Below are 16,073 nucleotides of genomic sequence, written 5' to 3'. Positions count from 1 at the left end.
CATTACAATGAGAATGGGCAGGCTGGAGGGGCCATGTGGCAGCAACAGTTTGCAAATCCCCCCTCCTTCTGTGCGAATCGGGAAACATTTCCAAACATTTGTACCCCAAATCGACCACATTAACACCCCTCCGAGCGGCGCTCCCTGGAGGGATGCTCCACGCTACGGGCTTTTAGGCAGAAACAAAACAACAAGGGGGATTTTTTTTTCCTCTTCTTTTCTCTCTCCTTTTTTTCTTTTTCTTTCTCTTTTTTTTTTTTTTTTTTTTTCTTAGAGGCTCTCGGGGTGTGTCAGCTCTGAATCGATGCGCAAGTTTCCAGCTAAGGGGTTTTAAAGCCAGCGGGGAATCCGTCTCAAAAAGCGGGGTTGTGCACATGGAAGGGCTGGTGCGCCCTGAATAAATGGGCGAGTCTCTGACTAAGAGATCAAACTCACTCCGTGATCAAGCAGGCGACCAGCGAGGCTAGCCCCGAAACAAGCCGCAGAGCCCGAAGCAGGAACGCTGCCGAGAAAGGCGCGCAAGGTGCACAGTAAAACACCGCACCGCGCTCGGGATGCTGCACTGACCGACAAACTTGTTATGATAAATTTGAACAAGCGTAGGGCAGCCCGCGGGGCTCTGGAGTTGCGAGGGGTCTCTGGGCGCCCCGCAGCCCACGGCCCTGAGGGTGAGGGGTCGGCTCTGGGGCAAGGTGACGAGAGGGCTCCAAGGTGCGAGGGCGCTGCTCCGCGCCCCGCGATCCGCTCCCAGATGAGTGCGGAGAAGGGGAGGTGGGTGGCAGCGGCTGGCGCTGAGGGGCGTGAGCAGCCGTGCCCCTCGGGGATCCGCACCGCTCCCGGGCACAGGGAAGAGTCAGAGTTAGGGGAAATGGGAAGAAGCAGGACACTCTCAACTAAGCTTGACCCGGCCAGGAAGCCAGGCCAGCCTGGCTGTGGCTTCATGCTGCTTTAGGGGATAGCCTGGGACACCTGGGACACAGGGGAGACAGGGACAGCCTCAGGCGTGTCCCATTCAAAAAACGCCGGGTGGCACCACGGCGCGGCCGGAGCATCAGGCAGGTCCCGCCGCGGCCCTAGGTACGGGCGCTCTGTATCTTCAGCACCTTAAATGCGGCCCCCCAGGAGCCACGCAGAAAGCGCATGGTGGCAACAACACTACCGGGAGCCGCTCACGCCCAGATCCGCTCCCCTCGGGAGTTTTCCCCCGTGGGTGATGTGAGCAGATTAGAAATCATGGAGGAAAAGAGAAAAGCGGGGCTGATGGCCGCGGTGCAGGCGCTGCTGGCTGCGCCCGTGCGCCGATAGCGAGCAGCGCCTTTCCCGGGGCTGGGCAGGCTGGGAGCAGCAAGGACACGGGGCGGGGGGGCTCGGGCACATCCCGCGGGTGCGGTAGCGGAGGACGCTCCCCCGGGAGCGGAGGAGGGCAGCCTGGCACGAGGGCGCGGGGGGAGGGATGGCTTGGGCAGGCTGGCAACTTTCACCCGCCCGGAATTAATTAACGTTGTCTCGTTAGCGAGATGCGTTTGGCCCGGCCACGCGTATGCTGAGCCGGGCCAGCCTGGAGATAAACCGGCAGCAAATGGGGCGCGAAAGAGGAGAAGAAAGCGCCCTGACCTCGAGTAAGTGAGCTGGAGAGAGAGGGAGCAGGGTGGAATGGACGGTGAAGCAGCGACCACCGGGTATGTCCGGTCCGGTCGGTGCCCAGCATCCCGACAGGGGCCGCGGGCACCGCCCTTGGCAAAGCCGGGGGTTCTGCGGGCTTTCCCCCCTTCCCGAGGACAGGCACCCCTCGAACTGAGCTGAGGATCTATGGGGAGGTGGCTGGGCTGTTGCTCTCCAAGTGACCCAGGATGGCGTGTTGGGCACAGGAAAGAGTTTGCAGGAGTTATGCTTCTAATCTGCTCTCGGCCGACTTTCAGGCTCAGCTGTTTGATGCTATTAGTGAAACTTTTTTTTTTTTTTTTTAATCTGAACTCCCTGTGCGTGTGTGTCAACATGCAGCAGGTGGTTTATTATATTGCCCTGTTATTATTTTATTACGAACTCTTTTTATAGCTGCAATCAAAATAATGGTCTGGAGTTTCAAGGAGGATTTAGCGTCTGTTTTGCACCACCCACTTGATCTCCTGAAAATATTTGGTTTTAGGGGGGACGACACGTGGGGAGCTGGAGCGACTTGTGCTCCCACCGGGATCAAGCAGAGCTAGGTGCAAAGCTTCACTCAAAAACCAGTGGCCACCCAAGAGCAGTTGAGCAGGTTGAGGAGTGCTTGGGGGCTTGCTCCCCTTTTGCCAGAGCTGGGGCAAGGAGAGGTGGCAGCTCTTCTCCAGCCGCCAAGGTGCACTCTGCCAGGATGGCAGAGAGGTTTGGCGGAGCTGTGAAAAGCAGAGATGAGCTTGTCTTGCTTTAACCTACATTAGCTCCGGGTCCATATGGTAGATGCTGCCTGTGGATCCTCAGCACCAAAGCAAGGCCCTATTCTTGCACGCCGCCCTGCTTGTGCCAGATGGTGCCTGGACCAAGTGGCCATGCGTGGGGTGGCTCTGGTTAGCCTAATAAACGTCCAATACAAGTCAAAAATCAAAACACACACATACTAACATCTGCTAGAGCCTGCAGTACCCAGCTAGCCTTTCAATACTGAATTAAAGAGCCCCACAGCCCTTCTGTTCCCCTAGGTTAGACACTCATTACCATTTATCAAGCACTGATGTTATCTGGCCTCTCATTTTATTTAGTACCGAAGCTATTAGCATCAGATTTGATTTTGACAGTTGACGCTGCTGCTGGTAAAGCCGGGATCTGGCCGGGTGGATCGCTGCAAAATTCCGAGTTCATCAGCGGCGACACATTCCTCCTTCCCACTTGTTTACTAGGCCGAGACAAAAGAGCTCCTGGCCTGTGCCTCTGTGCCTCATGGTTTATCTCCACCACGGACACGGCTCCCGTCCGCACAAACACGTACCCCAGGTGACAGCGGGACAGAGCCTAACCAAAGGTGCCCGGCCCCGGCTGCAGTACCCCGACATTGCCAGAGTCTGTGCCTCCCGGCTTCGGCTTTCACAGGCGCGGTGGGGACCGGGAGAAGTTTTAATCCTCTTTTGGTGGCGACCCCGATTTCAAGCCTGCGCCTCTGCCCAAACCAATCCACGGCGGCTGTGCCCGGGCTTTCCCCCACGCTTTCTCTGCGAAGCCGTGTCGTGTTCCCCACCCCCGCCCCCCGGCCCTCCCGGTGCCATCTCGGGCGTTTGGACCCTGACCACATCCTGGGCCAGAGCGGGTCTCCAGGGAGAGCAGAGCCGCTCTGAACGTACGAGGGAGCGCGACGGCCTGGGAAGTTCGGCTGGAGCGTGCCCTCCCCATGCTGCCTCGCCTCCAAACGATCCAGAGCCCCGGTTTTCCTTATCCCACCTCAAAGAACTCGGAGTGGGGAGGTGACGCCGCTGGAACAGACCCTTTGGGAGAGCAGAGGGGCGGAAGGGGACCAGCAGCGCTCTGCGCCTCGCGTTGCTCCCCAGGTGACCCACGCCGCGGAGGCCCGCAGCCTGGCGCGCCGGGCGCTGGCAGAAAGGTGGCAAGACCTCATTACCATACAGCTGAGGGTTTATCTCTCTCTCCCTCCCTCCCTCCTTCCCTCCCCCACTCCGGCCTCCCATCCATTTAACAAGCTGAAATAAAAAGCCACATGAAAGGCCTTCTCTGTGCTTGGCTTTAATGAGGGACACGCGACCCAACAATAAGCGCACGCTGCAATCAGGCCAAGGGCTTTATGGCACACGCCAGACCGCAACCCGGCCGCGGCCAGGCGGCCAGACACGGCCCGCGGCCCCGCTCCCGCCCCGCTCGCCTGCAGGCGCCCGAGCTGTCCCCTTGCCCATGTTTCTGGGAGCCGGGGCAGCCTGGGGAAAACCCAGCTCCGTCCCTGCTGTCGACCCCGGTCACCTCGCAGGTGCGCTCGTTCGCCACCGAATTCGGAAGGGCGACCGAGCTCCCGTCGATGCCCGCGGTGCCCGCGTTCCCTGCCACCACCCACCATCACCCACCCCTTCCGCGGAGGGCTCCGGTAGCCGGGGTCAGAATGGGGCCGGGCGTGCGGCACGGGCGCCCCGGAGCTGGGCGCTGGGCCCCGGGAGCCGCCCCGGGTGCCCGCCTGCCGGGCAAACGCCGTTTTACTTTTGGTTTCCAGCCGGGGCCGGCCCCCGCCGGGCAGGGCAGCTCCTGCCGGCCGGCCGCGGCTGCGGGGCACCGCGCCGCCCCGTCCCGCCGCCGGGACACGGCCGGGGACCGGGCACACGCGTGGAGCCGTGGGGTGGAGGGCAACGGGGAACGAACAAACTAACTAACTAACAAGCGTATTTTTGAAACATTTCATCCTCTATTGTTCGGCCGCCGTAGAAAGCTGCCCTGTGGAGAGGCGTCTGATTTTCCAGGGAACTCTCTCTCCCAGTGTGAGCGCCGTAAATATCTCAACAGATGCTCGGCTCGTTCGTAATCAGCTCGGCTCCTCGGCGGGCAGCGCGGCAGCAGCGGCGGCGGCGGCGGCGGCAGCAGGGTATTAATTCGGGATATGAGGGCTCTCCGCAACATTTGGTTCTTTTTTCCAGAAAGGAAAGATGGAAAAGGGGAGGGATCGCCCGTGAGTCTGACTGACAGTTTACATAATGAGCTTGTGAGGATGCGAGGCAACTATATAAACAGCTCGAAGCGAAGCAAGTTTTCCATTTACTGAGCGCTGTTAGCACCGGTTAAAGGAGGAGCGGTTCCACACTAAGCACTCCCCTCCGCGTCTCTCACCAAACCCACCCGGCTTTGGAGTTTATAAAGGCGACGACAGCGATCAGAGGTCGGCGGCTGGCTGCAGGATTAATTCCCTGAAGGGGGACGGATCGACACCTGGATTTTACCTTCCGATTTCTGCTGCTGCTCGGGGAATATTTGGAAGAGCAGGTTGCTCCCGGAGAATCGCCGTGACGCCTCTCTTTTCTCCCTCGACTGAGAAGCGCTTGCTTGGTCCATTTGAGGAATACAGAAGGAAAACTAAACCCACTAAGAACTGGAAGCTCGAATAACACAAGGATGACAGCCTTGCGCATCTTTGGCTTGACGTTTCTGTTAACGATTTTGCAGCAGGTAATCGCACAGGCAGAAAAATAAAAAGGGTTCGCGAAGTGTAAAGCGGGTGATGGAAGCAAGTTTGCATGGCAAAGCCGGGTAAGGTCTGATTTGGCTATTTTGTGTGTCTCCCCTTTGTGCAGAGGGTGTCCGGCTCCGGCGTCTTCCAGCTGGAGCTACACGAATTCGTGAATAGCCACGCGTCTCTGGCCAGCGGGGAGCCCTGCACCCCCCACTGCAGGACCTTCTTTCGCGTTTGTTTGAAGCATTTTCAGGCAGTGGTTTCCCCGGGCTCCTGCACTTTCGGCAGCATCATCACCCCGGTTTTGGGAATAAACTCCTTCAGCATCAAGGATACTGAGAGATTTGACAGCCCCATTAAGCTGCCCTTTAACTTCACGTGGCCGGTGAGATTCTACTTTGAACCCGATTTTGATGGTGGGCAGGAGGGTGGCAAGGGCAGGCTAGCCGCGGTGGGCTGATTGCCTGTAATGGAAACAAACTACTTTTGCTTTTAGATTTATTTCCAGAACTTCCAAAAAAAAAAAAAAAAAAAAAAAAAAGCTCATCCAGATCAGAAGCACTTGGGATGACTAATGTTATTAAGAGAAATAAAGCAAGGGGCTGAGAGGCTTGAAGGTGGGGATGTGTATCCGTGGTCTGTGGGAGCAAGGGAAGGAGGGAAGTGTGTAGCCGCGGGGAGAGAGCGCAAATGCGGGGCAGGGCAGGGCAGGCAGGGCAGGGCAGGGCAGGGCCGGGCCGGTGTGCCGTGGCTGGGCTGAGCTGGGCTCGGTGCGCGCTGGGTGCGGGGCTGACGCTGTGTCTCTCCCGCAGGGAACCTTCTCCATGATCATCGAGGCCTGGCACGCGCCCGACAACTACCTGCCGGAAGGTGAATACTGCGCGCGCCGCCGGCAGGGGGCGCCCGCGCGGCGGGAGCGCCCCGGGCCCGTCCCGAGCGGCCCCCCCGGGCCCGGCGGCCCCCCCGGCTCAGCTGTTTATGCCATAACTCCAGGGCCGGCTTTATCCCACCATCAGGAGCCGGTCCCCCAACGATATCCATCAGGGGCCGCTTTGATTCTGCCCCGGCCTAATCTCCAACACAATTGCGTTTCCTCCGGTTTATTTTTGGCGTGGGAAAGCGAGGCGGGCTGCGGTGAGAAAGCCGGGAGCCTGCCAGCAAGCCCCGTCCGCCTTTTCCTGTATTTTACACCTTGCTCGAATTCCGCCCTTTGGAAAGGAATAATGGCTTTGGGATGTTTTTCTGAGAGGAGAGGAAAAGGATATTTCACAGCAGCCCTCCTTTCACAGGCCCCTCGGCTGAGTCCCTTTGGCCCGGGTTCGCACAGCCCGGTGGCCTTTTTGTACCCTTGCATACATCAACCTCCAGAAGCGTGCCTGCGTATATGCATACATATGTATATGTGTGTATTATATGTGTGTATATATGTGTGTATATGTGTGTGTGTATGTGTGTATGTGCGTGTACATATATGCGAGCGGGGTATCCCGCTCCGCTGGCCCGGCGGGGCGGGACGCGGCAGGCCCAGAGCCGCTGACCCGCGCCCGTTCTCCCGCAGGCTCCCGGCCGCCCCCGGAGGAGTGGCTCATCAGCCAGATGTCGATCCAGCGGTCGCTGTCGGTGGGCGAGGACTGGTCGCAGGACGTGCATCAGGGCCCGCTGACCAAGCTGCGCTACTCCTACCGCGTGGTGTGCAGCGAGAACTACTACGGCGAGAGCTGCTCCCGCCTCTGCAAGCGCCGCGACGACCGCTTCGGGCACTACGTGTGCGCGGCGGACGGGAGCCTGGCCTGCCTGCCCGGCTGGGCCGGCGAGTACTGCACCGAGCGTGAGTGCCACGGGCGGCCGGGCGGGGGGAGCGCCGAGGGCCTCGGCCGCGCCTCTAAAGCTCACGGAGGCCTCCCGTGGCCCGGGTCGTGTTTTCGTGCCGACCTCTCCACTCCCTGTCAGAGTGAGAGAGGCAGAGGTGCGCGCTGAGGACTTTGGCCCCTTTGGCTGCAAACACCCAACGCTGTGCTGCACCTATGCGAGCCTTAGCAGCAAAGAGCGAGCTGGCAGGAAAGGGACCTTGGCTGATAGCCCTGAATAGCAGTGGCTGTTGCAAGGTAAAAGGGTAGCAGCTTGTTCGCACAAAGTCTGCCACCAACCATTCCTGCAGCCAGAGGACATGAGATGGGTGTTGCAGTGTAGTCGTGGGAGCCTTTACTCTGAGCTCAGGGTATCATTGAGTTTTTTCAGCCTTTCATTAGCACAAGCCAAAGCCACTTTCTCTAGCTGCTTTTCTAGCAAGAGTTGCAAGAGTTCATGTTTGTTGCATAAACAGAAAAACTAAAGGACAACTTGTCAAGTGTTGGCTCTCCCTATTCACTTCCTCCTGTTCCAGAACTCCCCGTACCAAGAAGTTTTAAAACAAAGCTTTGAACGTGTAAAACTCTTTATGAAGTATTTTTTAAAAGCTTTTTATCCTTTAAAAGTGTATTCTGTAGTGCCATGTGTTTTCACCTAAACATTTATGCTTTTTTATGTTCTCTTCACAGCCATCTGTCTGGCTGGATGTACTGAACAGAATGGATATTGCAACAAGCCTGGAGAGTGCATGTGAGTAGATGGCAAATGCAGTCTGAACATCAGTTAAAATGTCACCTTGTAATAGAAACTTAAACTCTTCTCCATGTCATTAATGTTTTAATTGGACTTTTCTTTTAGCTGCCGTCCTGGTTGGCAAGGCCGCTACTGTGATGAATGCATTCCCCATATAGGCTGCCGCCACGGGACTTGTAAAACACAATGGCAGTGCATATGTGATGAAGGATGGGGTGGCCTCTTCTGTGATCAAGGTTAGTTCTGAAGCTTGCACTTACAGCCCCTAGGTTGGGTACTCCTTTAGTACTACACTAAGGAATCTGACCCACTGGATCTGGAATTAAATTTCCCCAAGGTACATCTTCACAGGCATCAGATTGTAGCACTGCAGCCTTACATACCAGTTCTTGTAGTAATTTTGTTTGAAAACAAGGAAACCTTTTTGGTAGCTGCAGTTTTTCTCTTGCAAAAGAAGTTTCTCTTGGACAAAGACCTAACAATCTGGATGAGTGTTGAACAGACAAGTTTTCTGCCTGCTCAAGCTAGGTTTAACTTATTCGTTATACAAGTATAAGAGTTTGCTAAATGGTTTCCAGCAGCAGTAAACACCATAATTTGGGCCTTCCTTATTTTGCATGCAAGGAAGTTAACTCATGTGATAAGTCTGGAGCATGAGAGAAAAATCATGTAAGCAAGAATGAAAAGTACAGGTTCCATTTTAAGGTACACCAGACCACTTCCACCTATTCAACCCACTGAATCACTGAACCGGAGCCAGCTGAGCAGTCATGTCCTCAAGGCCATATATGCACTGCTGGCACTGAGATCACTAAGTGCTCAAATCAGGCTAAGTGTTTCCAGGACAGTTGTAGGATTAAGATGGTGAAGGCTGAATTAAGCAGGAAAAGTAAAGTTGCAGATTTTTTTCTGCTTATAGTTATCTATTAACCAGTTGCATTCAAATTACTCCATAATATTTACACAGATAATAAAGCTTTTCTTACTTACGTCCTATGAACTTATGCTTAACCTCTGTCTCAAATTTAAAGGAAAAAAAATAAAACCATCAAGCTTGGCAGGGCATTTGACAGTTTAATCTACTAACATCCATAACAAAAGAGCAAATAAACAATAAAAGATTTCTAGTGTTTGTTTAAATCTCAAAGCCAAAACATCTTTTGTTTTTCCTCCTTGCCTTTCTAGAATGTGCCTAAGAGCACACCTTTTAGAGATGGGACTCACTCTTGTAGTGTGTAGCTTGCTGTACATGAAGGGGCCATAGTGCCGTGGTGTGTGTTTCGGAGAACACACGCTTATGAAGTACATTTTCCAGTTTGGTACCTAAATCCAATTGCAACTAACAGTTTTATCTCCACAAAAAAGGGACAATATACCAAAACACTAAGAAAGTTATATTTTTGCCAGCTCCTTCAAAATTCAGAGCCCAAGTGATAGATTGGTAATCTGATTATGACTGATAATAACCCAGATAACAATCTCCCGTGTTCCCATCGATACCAAAACAAAATGCTTCATTGGAAATTCTGTCTTTTTTCTTGACTACAGCCTTTTTGTATGTATATATTTTCCCACCTGTCAAAGACCTGTTCTCCTAACTCCTGGTATCTTTGCAGATCTGAACTACTGCACGCACCACAGGCCATGCAAAAATGGAGCAACTTGCATGAACACGGGCCAGGGCAGCTACACGTGCGCGTGCAAACCCGGCTTCACCGGCGTCGACTGCGAACACGAGATCAGCGAGTGTGACAGCAATCCCTGCAGGAACGGCGGCAGTTGCACGGTAGGGCCATTTTAAATGGAAAGCCTTTGTGTGCAGCAAGCCCCGGTGTACCTTTCCAGCAATGGCTCGGTAACAACAGGACGGGAATTCGATAGGACGCGGGTTCATTACTGACGCTCACAACTATCATACTGAACCCTTTCCGAGAGGTGTCGGGGGAGGAAGTCTGTCACAGGAGGAGATGTATCATCTAGATTAGAACTGGTCAACTGATCCTTGGGTTTCTGTGGCAGCCATTATGAGAGCTTGGCAAGATCCAGGGTTGATGAGGGAGCAGATCTGTTAAAAATAAGCTTCTCAAACCACCGTTCATATAGAAATGCACTAAGTCTGTATTTTAATAGTAAATTAAAGAAAATTTTGCTTTCTGCTATGAGAAGATAGTGTCAAACAATATGGGGGCAATCAGCTGAAACTTTCTGCAAAACAGAATTCCACACTTTTGGATTCTCGTAGTTTAGTGTTTCAGCCTGTTTTTGGATCCAGTTAACGATGGATTCTTACCAATGATGGATTGGTAAAGGCTGATTGATTATAGATATCAAATGTAATCTGATGCATGTTTAAATTAAAGCCAATGCAATTTTTAGATTAAAGCACAAGACCCTACCTACCTTCTCCCAAGGCCTTGGACATATAGCCCTTGGAAAGAAGAAACAGTTTGCTATAATTTAAGTGGTGGGACTTAGGCAATCCAAAGCAACTTAAACCCTTATGATATAAAAAAGGGCTCTCACACTGAGGATAAATGGTCTGATCACAGCTGTGAGGTCAACACATACCACCCTGCTCTGGGAAGACCTCTGGGTGCCATCAGACAGTGGTGTTAGCAATGCTTTTGTGTAGCTGCCTGTGTGCTCCCTACAACTGCATCTGCTCTGCGTGTATAGCTGCATGATTACTCCTGTACACTGAGTACAGCTGAGCCACAACTCTGTCCCTCACAGTCCAACCTGCAGTTGCTCACTCTCCTGATGTCACTTTTGCCACATCAGGCTGTGGATGAGAGGAGACTGAACAGCGCTTGCTGCTGACCAGAACTAAGCATGCAGAGAGCTATCATTTCTTTCCATTAAATAACAGTGGCCTAACGTTGTGTTTTGCAGGATATGGAGAACGGTTATCACTGCCTGTGCCCCCCTGGCTACTATGGCACTCACTGTGAGCACAGCGCTCTGACATGTATAGATTCTCCGTGCTTCAACGGTGGCACGTGCTTGGAAAAGGATCAAGGGGCCAGCTACACTTGCGTTTGCCCTTTTGGCTTCACGGGGTCTAACTGTGAAAAAAAAGTAGACAGGTGCACAAGCAACCCCTGTGCAAATGGTGAGTCTTTTTATCAAAAAATCTCATGACCCTGACTCATTTGTGCTTTTCAGTGCAGAAGTGATAGAAATCCAATCTGACCTCTACTCTTCCTCTAGAACATTAGTCCCTCTCCCCTGCTGTATTCCACATCCACCCTAATTTTAGTCTCTTGCTGGGGCGGGACTTGCACTGGCATTTTCTACGCAACAAAACAATACATGAGATTTATCATATGGTGAGGAAGATGGAAGTTAAATTAAATTAACTCTATTACATATTTAGAAGGGGCATAATTTTAAGGCACGGTGATACAATTAGGTAAAGTAGAATGAATTCTAGATGTGCGGCCGTTTTGTAAAATAACCTCTCTCTTCTTGAGGTAGTATAACATGCTGACCAGAGAAAGGTTTAGATTTTTGCATGAAGTGCATTGCAAACTAATTTTTATTTCATTTTTTTCCCCTCAGATGGTAGTTGCTTTTACCTTGGGCAGATTCGTGTGTGCCGCTGTCGGGCTGGTTTCTCTGGTCAGAAATGTGAGATAAACATCAATGATTGTGCCAGAAACCCGTGTTCCAATGGGGGAACTTGTCATGATCTAATCAACGATTACACCTGCACATGCATGCCAGGCTACAGTGGCAGGAACTGCGACATCAAAACCAGAGATGAATGTGCTTCTGGGCCATGTGAGAATGGAGGCACATGCTACAGTGGACTTTATAGTGCCAACTTTGTTTGCTACTGTCCTTCTGGCTTCATGGGCAACCGCTGTGAATTGCCAGTTTATTCAGTGCCCGTTACACTTCCTCCTAAACCGGTCCCCTGGATTGCTATATCCATGGGGGTGGGGCTGGTGGCTTTGCTCATACTGTTCTGCATGATAGCAATGGTCATCAGGCAGATGAGGATGCACCCAGAGCAGGAGTTGGAGACAATGAACAACCTGTCTGACTTCCAGAAGGACAATCTCATTCCAGCTTCCCAGCTGAAAAACACCAATAAAAATAAAGACCTTGAAGTGGACTGTGGGCTGGAGAAATCAAACTACAAACCCAAGAACCATAAACTGGACTACAATCTGGTAAAAGACCTGACAAGTAGAGGGACACCAGAAGATAAATATTACAAAAGTGAAAAGTGTTTAGGAGAGAAGTCTCCCCTCCGACTACACAGGTGAGAATGTAGTTTCCATTATAGTCTTTCTTACAGCCACTCATCTTCATATCAGTCTAGAAGCAGATGAGCATATGAGGGAAAAAGAAACCTCAAGCAGATAATATACAAAACAAACCAGATCAAAGCCAGGAATCTTCATACTGGAGTATGTGTGTCACAACCAAGTGCTATCCTTAGCTAAGTCAATTAATTAGAGTGTTTGTGCAGGGTGCTGCTGGTATGGATACTGTGAAGGAACCCAGAGTGGCTAGACCAGTGGTGAAAGTAAGAAGTATCTTTCCTTCTTCAGTAGATCTTGGAAGAATAACAGTAAAGGCATACAGTGATTAAAAATAAGTATTTCACTTTGTGAGAAGGCAAGATGGTCTGCTTACTGAGAAGAATGATAGAGTGAAAACAACTACTCTTTTTCAAAAGGAGAAAAGGGCGGGTGTTCAGTGGCTTATCAGTCTTCTGATTCATGTGCTGAAGGTCTTGACTGAGATCTGCATGTTCTTGTTAGACCAAGGGCTCTGAGGAACCTGCTGTTAGGTTGGACATGGCAGGAGCATAGGAAGACTCTCGCTGTTCCTTATTTCCACTTCTCTAGCATAATATCCTGACAGACACAGAACGTGTGAAACTTGATCCCATGCACTTCCCTTCCACACCTTCATGACTATCTCGTTCCACCACTCCATATTCATGGTAGATTTTGAGAGTCAGGCTTGTCAGTAATCAGCTAATGTTCTTTTTTTCTCTGCCCTGCCTTAGTGAAAAGCCAGAATGCAGAATATCAGCGATATGCTCTCCGAGGGATTCAATGTACCAGTCCGTCTTTGTGATAACAGAAGAACGGAATGAGTGCATCATAGCCACAGAGGTAAGTAAGTACAGAGGTGGACAGGCATAAATTCACAAGGTAAAAGGGTAAATTATCCTTTAGTATTGTATCTGAGAAGGTTCCTTTATTTCCAGGGATCATGATGCTTCCAGCATTTTCCTCTCCTCTTCTGTGGCCCACACAGAATATGCAGTCAGGAAAATAAAAAAATAAGCTCCTCCGCCTTTATTAAACCAGAGGTTTTGGGCATAAATAAGTCAGTGGTAGATGAAAACACAGAACATCAGCCCATAAAAATTCAGCACATTGTAGGATTATTTCCTCTTAAATAAGTGGTCAGAAAAAAATGGAAATAATAATCGTTCTTAGGCCCATTGATGTAAAGCCATGTTTTTTCCTGTGACTACAATGGATAATCTTTGTTCTGTGGAAACAGGCAAAGCTATAGATTTCTAGCTGAAGATGGAAGGTAGCAGGATGTGTTAGTGGATAGGCATAACAGCCATTTAGGAAGTCTGTTATAAGGTAATTTCAACCTCTTAGCATGTAAGCTCCAGCTCAATACCCTGTAGCAGAAGTTATTGCTGTTACTGATAAAAAATTTCAATTTTTATGTTATATTGAAAAGTTGGATACACAAAAAAAGGAAAGGCCTAACACTGAACTTTAAAGACTTAGAAAAACAGATATTGAGGAACCAAATGGTTCCTGAAGAACTACTAGCCTTTTGGAAAAAGTCTCAGTGGAAGTTAAAGGCAGTTTAACTTCCAATACCTGCCTTCTTCGGTGTAGTCATCTTTAGGACTAATTGCAACCTGTAGGAAAGAGAAGCTTGCTGTGCCATACAGCAGTGATCTGTGAAGTCAGATCTGCAGGATTCAGTCTCTCTTTCCAAGGTGGATATCAGATTTCCCCTTGAAAGCAAGCTGGAACACAAGTCAACCAACAATATTAAAAGTTTAAGACGAAGTGAAAGGATTCAGAGATACAAATGACAGCTAGACGCTTCATTCCTGTTAAGTGACCTAAATACTGTATCTTCAAAGATCTTGCTGAGCAAAGCTAAGCTCCCAAATTTACATCAGGCGTCTCCAGAAATTATTCTGTTTTCAGAATGACAACCCCTAGAATCTCTCTGCACACCATTCAGGCTTAATGCCTCTAAACACAAGCTATTTAACTATACCGTGTACTTTTTTTGCAGATCCCTAATGTTAAGCACCCAGGTTTGTAAGCATTCTGCCCCTGAGGCCAGGTAGAGAGGCCACAGATGACTATTTTATTTTTGCTGGTGATTCTTTGCCTCTGGACCCAACTGGAAACATTAAACACTGAGAGTTAAACTGCAGTAATGTTTGGCTTAAATCGCTTTGGTTTGACATAGCTGAATTACAGTTTGTTAGTTCTGCACTACTCTGTATGCTGTGATTCCTTCTCATTCCTGGTGTTGTTTTATATCCTGACAGGTATAAGACTGAAGATCAGACCATTTGCACCTCAGATTTGATGATGCCAGTAGATGGACGTTCCTGCTGCATTGTTTACAATTCAGAACTGGATTGGACTGTTTTTAATTACATGCAACTTGCTGCTCTCAGGCGGAGGATGGAACTGAGTGAACTGGACAGACTGTGAATTTACTGAAAGATGCAATACACCTTTTTGTTCTTACTGCCCTTGTTTGAAGTTTGATACCAGAAATCTCATTTGCTATTGAAAAGGGGAGGCAGAGGGAAGAGAGAGGTTAAAAATGTTGGTGTTTTAAAAGATGCTGAGGCCAGTTCCTCATGGACAGACCCCTGGCTTTCCAGAACTCTGGTTATGGGAGGTGCTGGTAGATAAGGAGGCACATAACTGTCACAGATGTTGCCATGGAAGGTGCGAAGCAAGACACGGTTGCTATGCAGATAATGGATACAGTATAAATGAGGTCTCAATTTTTTCTGGGTTTAAAAGTGCCTAAAATGTGTCAAGAGAATCTAACAAGCCCAAACAGAAACTTGACTGCTGTTTTTGCAGTTACCTGAACAGTACTGGGCAGAGGTAGTTGATACTTCCTGCTAAACATCCATTTGCATCTCCTCTCTCCTGCTGCATGTACTGGAGACTGTGTAAGGGGTGAGAGGAGGAGGAAAGAAGAAAACCGAATTTACATGTCAACTCATTTGGTGATGCTTTGGAGAACTGATTGACTCAAGCCACGGTGTGGAACGTGATTTTTGGGGAAGTTGTGATAAGGAATGTGTACTGCCTCGTCCCCATTGGTAGGGAGGAGGTGATCCCAGCTCTGTATAAGGCCTTACAAATGCGTTTAAAATCAATCAGCTCCTAGAACCTTTATGTGCTGAGCTGTCTCAGCTGTTTTCATGCCCTTTGCACTACCAGTGATTGTGAATAGACATTACTTCTTTTCTTCTCCTTCCTCATTCTCTTCCCCCTGCCTTATTTTGACACAAATTCAGGGGTTTATGTAGTGTTTCTGAATTAGGTGCCACCTTTTACTGCAAATAGTCTCAAAATTGCAGCTGTTACTTTCTAAAGAAGCAGCAGCAGTGTGACACAACCCACTTACTCCCCCCACCATTTCTCCATCTGGTTGCAAAACTCCAACTCTTGTTCTTCATCCCGGTTCTAAATGCCCAGTAGTGAAGCACTCGCTGAGATGCCCTCTGCCAAGACAGGTGGAGATTGAAGTTAGAAGGTTTTAGGCTCATCCTGTTTCTTTCATACCCACCCAGTGCTACATGGAAAATGTGCTGTGTCCGTCCCTGGCAGCCAGAGGCAGGCAGAAGCTCCTTTCTTCTATACATATTTACAGCAATAATACCGGACACCCCAGTGGAAAGTGCCGTGACACTCATGAATGAGACCAGGGCACGGGGCAGAATGAGGAGGGAGAAACAAGATCTCTTGGAGGAAACACAGACTGTGCTATCTCTCTGACAGTGATATTCCTGCCCTTGTAAAGCCTGTTGGACTAGCCCATCTACTCCCTTGAACTGTGCAGACAAGACCCCTTCATATTGTCCACTACTGACCTTCTGCTCTGACCACGTAGGACCATTTTGAAGATGACCTTCAGAAATCAATAATATGGGTTTTAGTTTGTCTGTTTGTAGTTTATTTTGAAGACTAGTATTTCAGTAATTTAAAAAAAATCAGAAGCACTGAACTTTCTACGTTTTATAACATTATTTTGTATATAATGTATATTTATAATCAAAACAGAAGTGTAAATATGT

The 16,073-nt window shown here is 49.9% G+C and overlaps 1 protein-coding gene across 1 annotated transcript; it reads left to right on the top strand.

Moving 5' to 3' along the window:
• The first annotated feature begins 4,551 nt into the window (after nucleotides 1-4,551).
• DLL4 (delta like canonical Notch ligand 4) lies at nucleotides 4,552-15,984 on the top strand. Its single transcript, XM_064715125.1, has 11 exons — nucleotides 4,552-5,130; nucleotides 5,256-5,519; nucleotides 5,947-6,004; nucleotides 6,693-6,962; nucleotides 7,672-7,732; nucleotides 7,841-7,971; nucleotides 9,352-9,521; nucleotides 10,628-10,847; nucleotides 11,297-12,005; nucleotides 12,762-12,870; nucleotides 14,298-15,984. The coding sequence occupies exons 1-11, from the start codon at nucleotides 5,077-5,079 to the stop codon at nucleotides 14,301-14,303; spliced, it is 2,052 nt and encodes a 683-aa protein (XP_064571195.1). The 5' UTR covers nucleotides 4,552-5,076; the 3' UTR covers nucleotides 14,304-15,984.
• Nucleotides 15,985-16,073: the final 89 nt, after the last annotated feature.

Source organism: Zonotrichia leucophrys, chromosome 5 (assembly GCF_028769735.1).
Source record: "Zonotrichia leucophrys gambelii isolate GWCS_2022_RI chromosome 5, RI_Zleu_2.0, whole genome shotgun sequence".
Classification (NCBI taxonomy): domain Eukaryota; kingdom Metazoa; phylum Chordata; class Aves; order Passeriformes; family Passerellidae; genus Zonotrichia; species Zonotrichia leucophrys.
The sequence above is the reverse complement of the archived record's forward strand: the minus strand, read 5'-3'. Positions and strand labels throughout refer to the sequence as shown.

Coding starts and splice junctions, on each gene's coding strand:
- DLL4 (XM_064715125.1), top strand. CDS start 5,077: ATGACAGCCTTGCGCATCTTTGGCTTGACGTTTCTGTTAACGATTTTG. Junction 5,520..5,946: donor CCTTTAACTTCACGTGGCCG/GTGAGATTCTAC, acceptor TCTCTCCCGCAG/GGAACCTTCTCCATGATCAT. Junction 6,005..6,692: donor CGACAACTACCTGCCGGAAG/GTGAATACTGCG, acceptor GTTCTCCCGCAG/GCTCCCGGCCGCCCCCGGAG.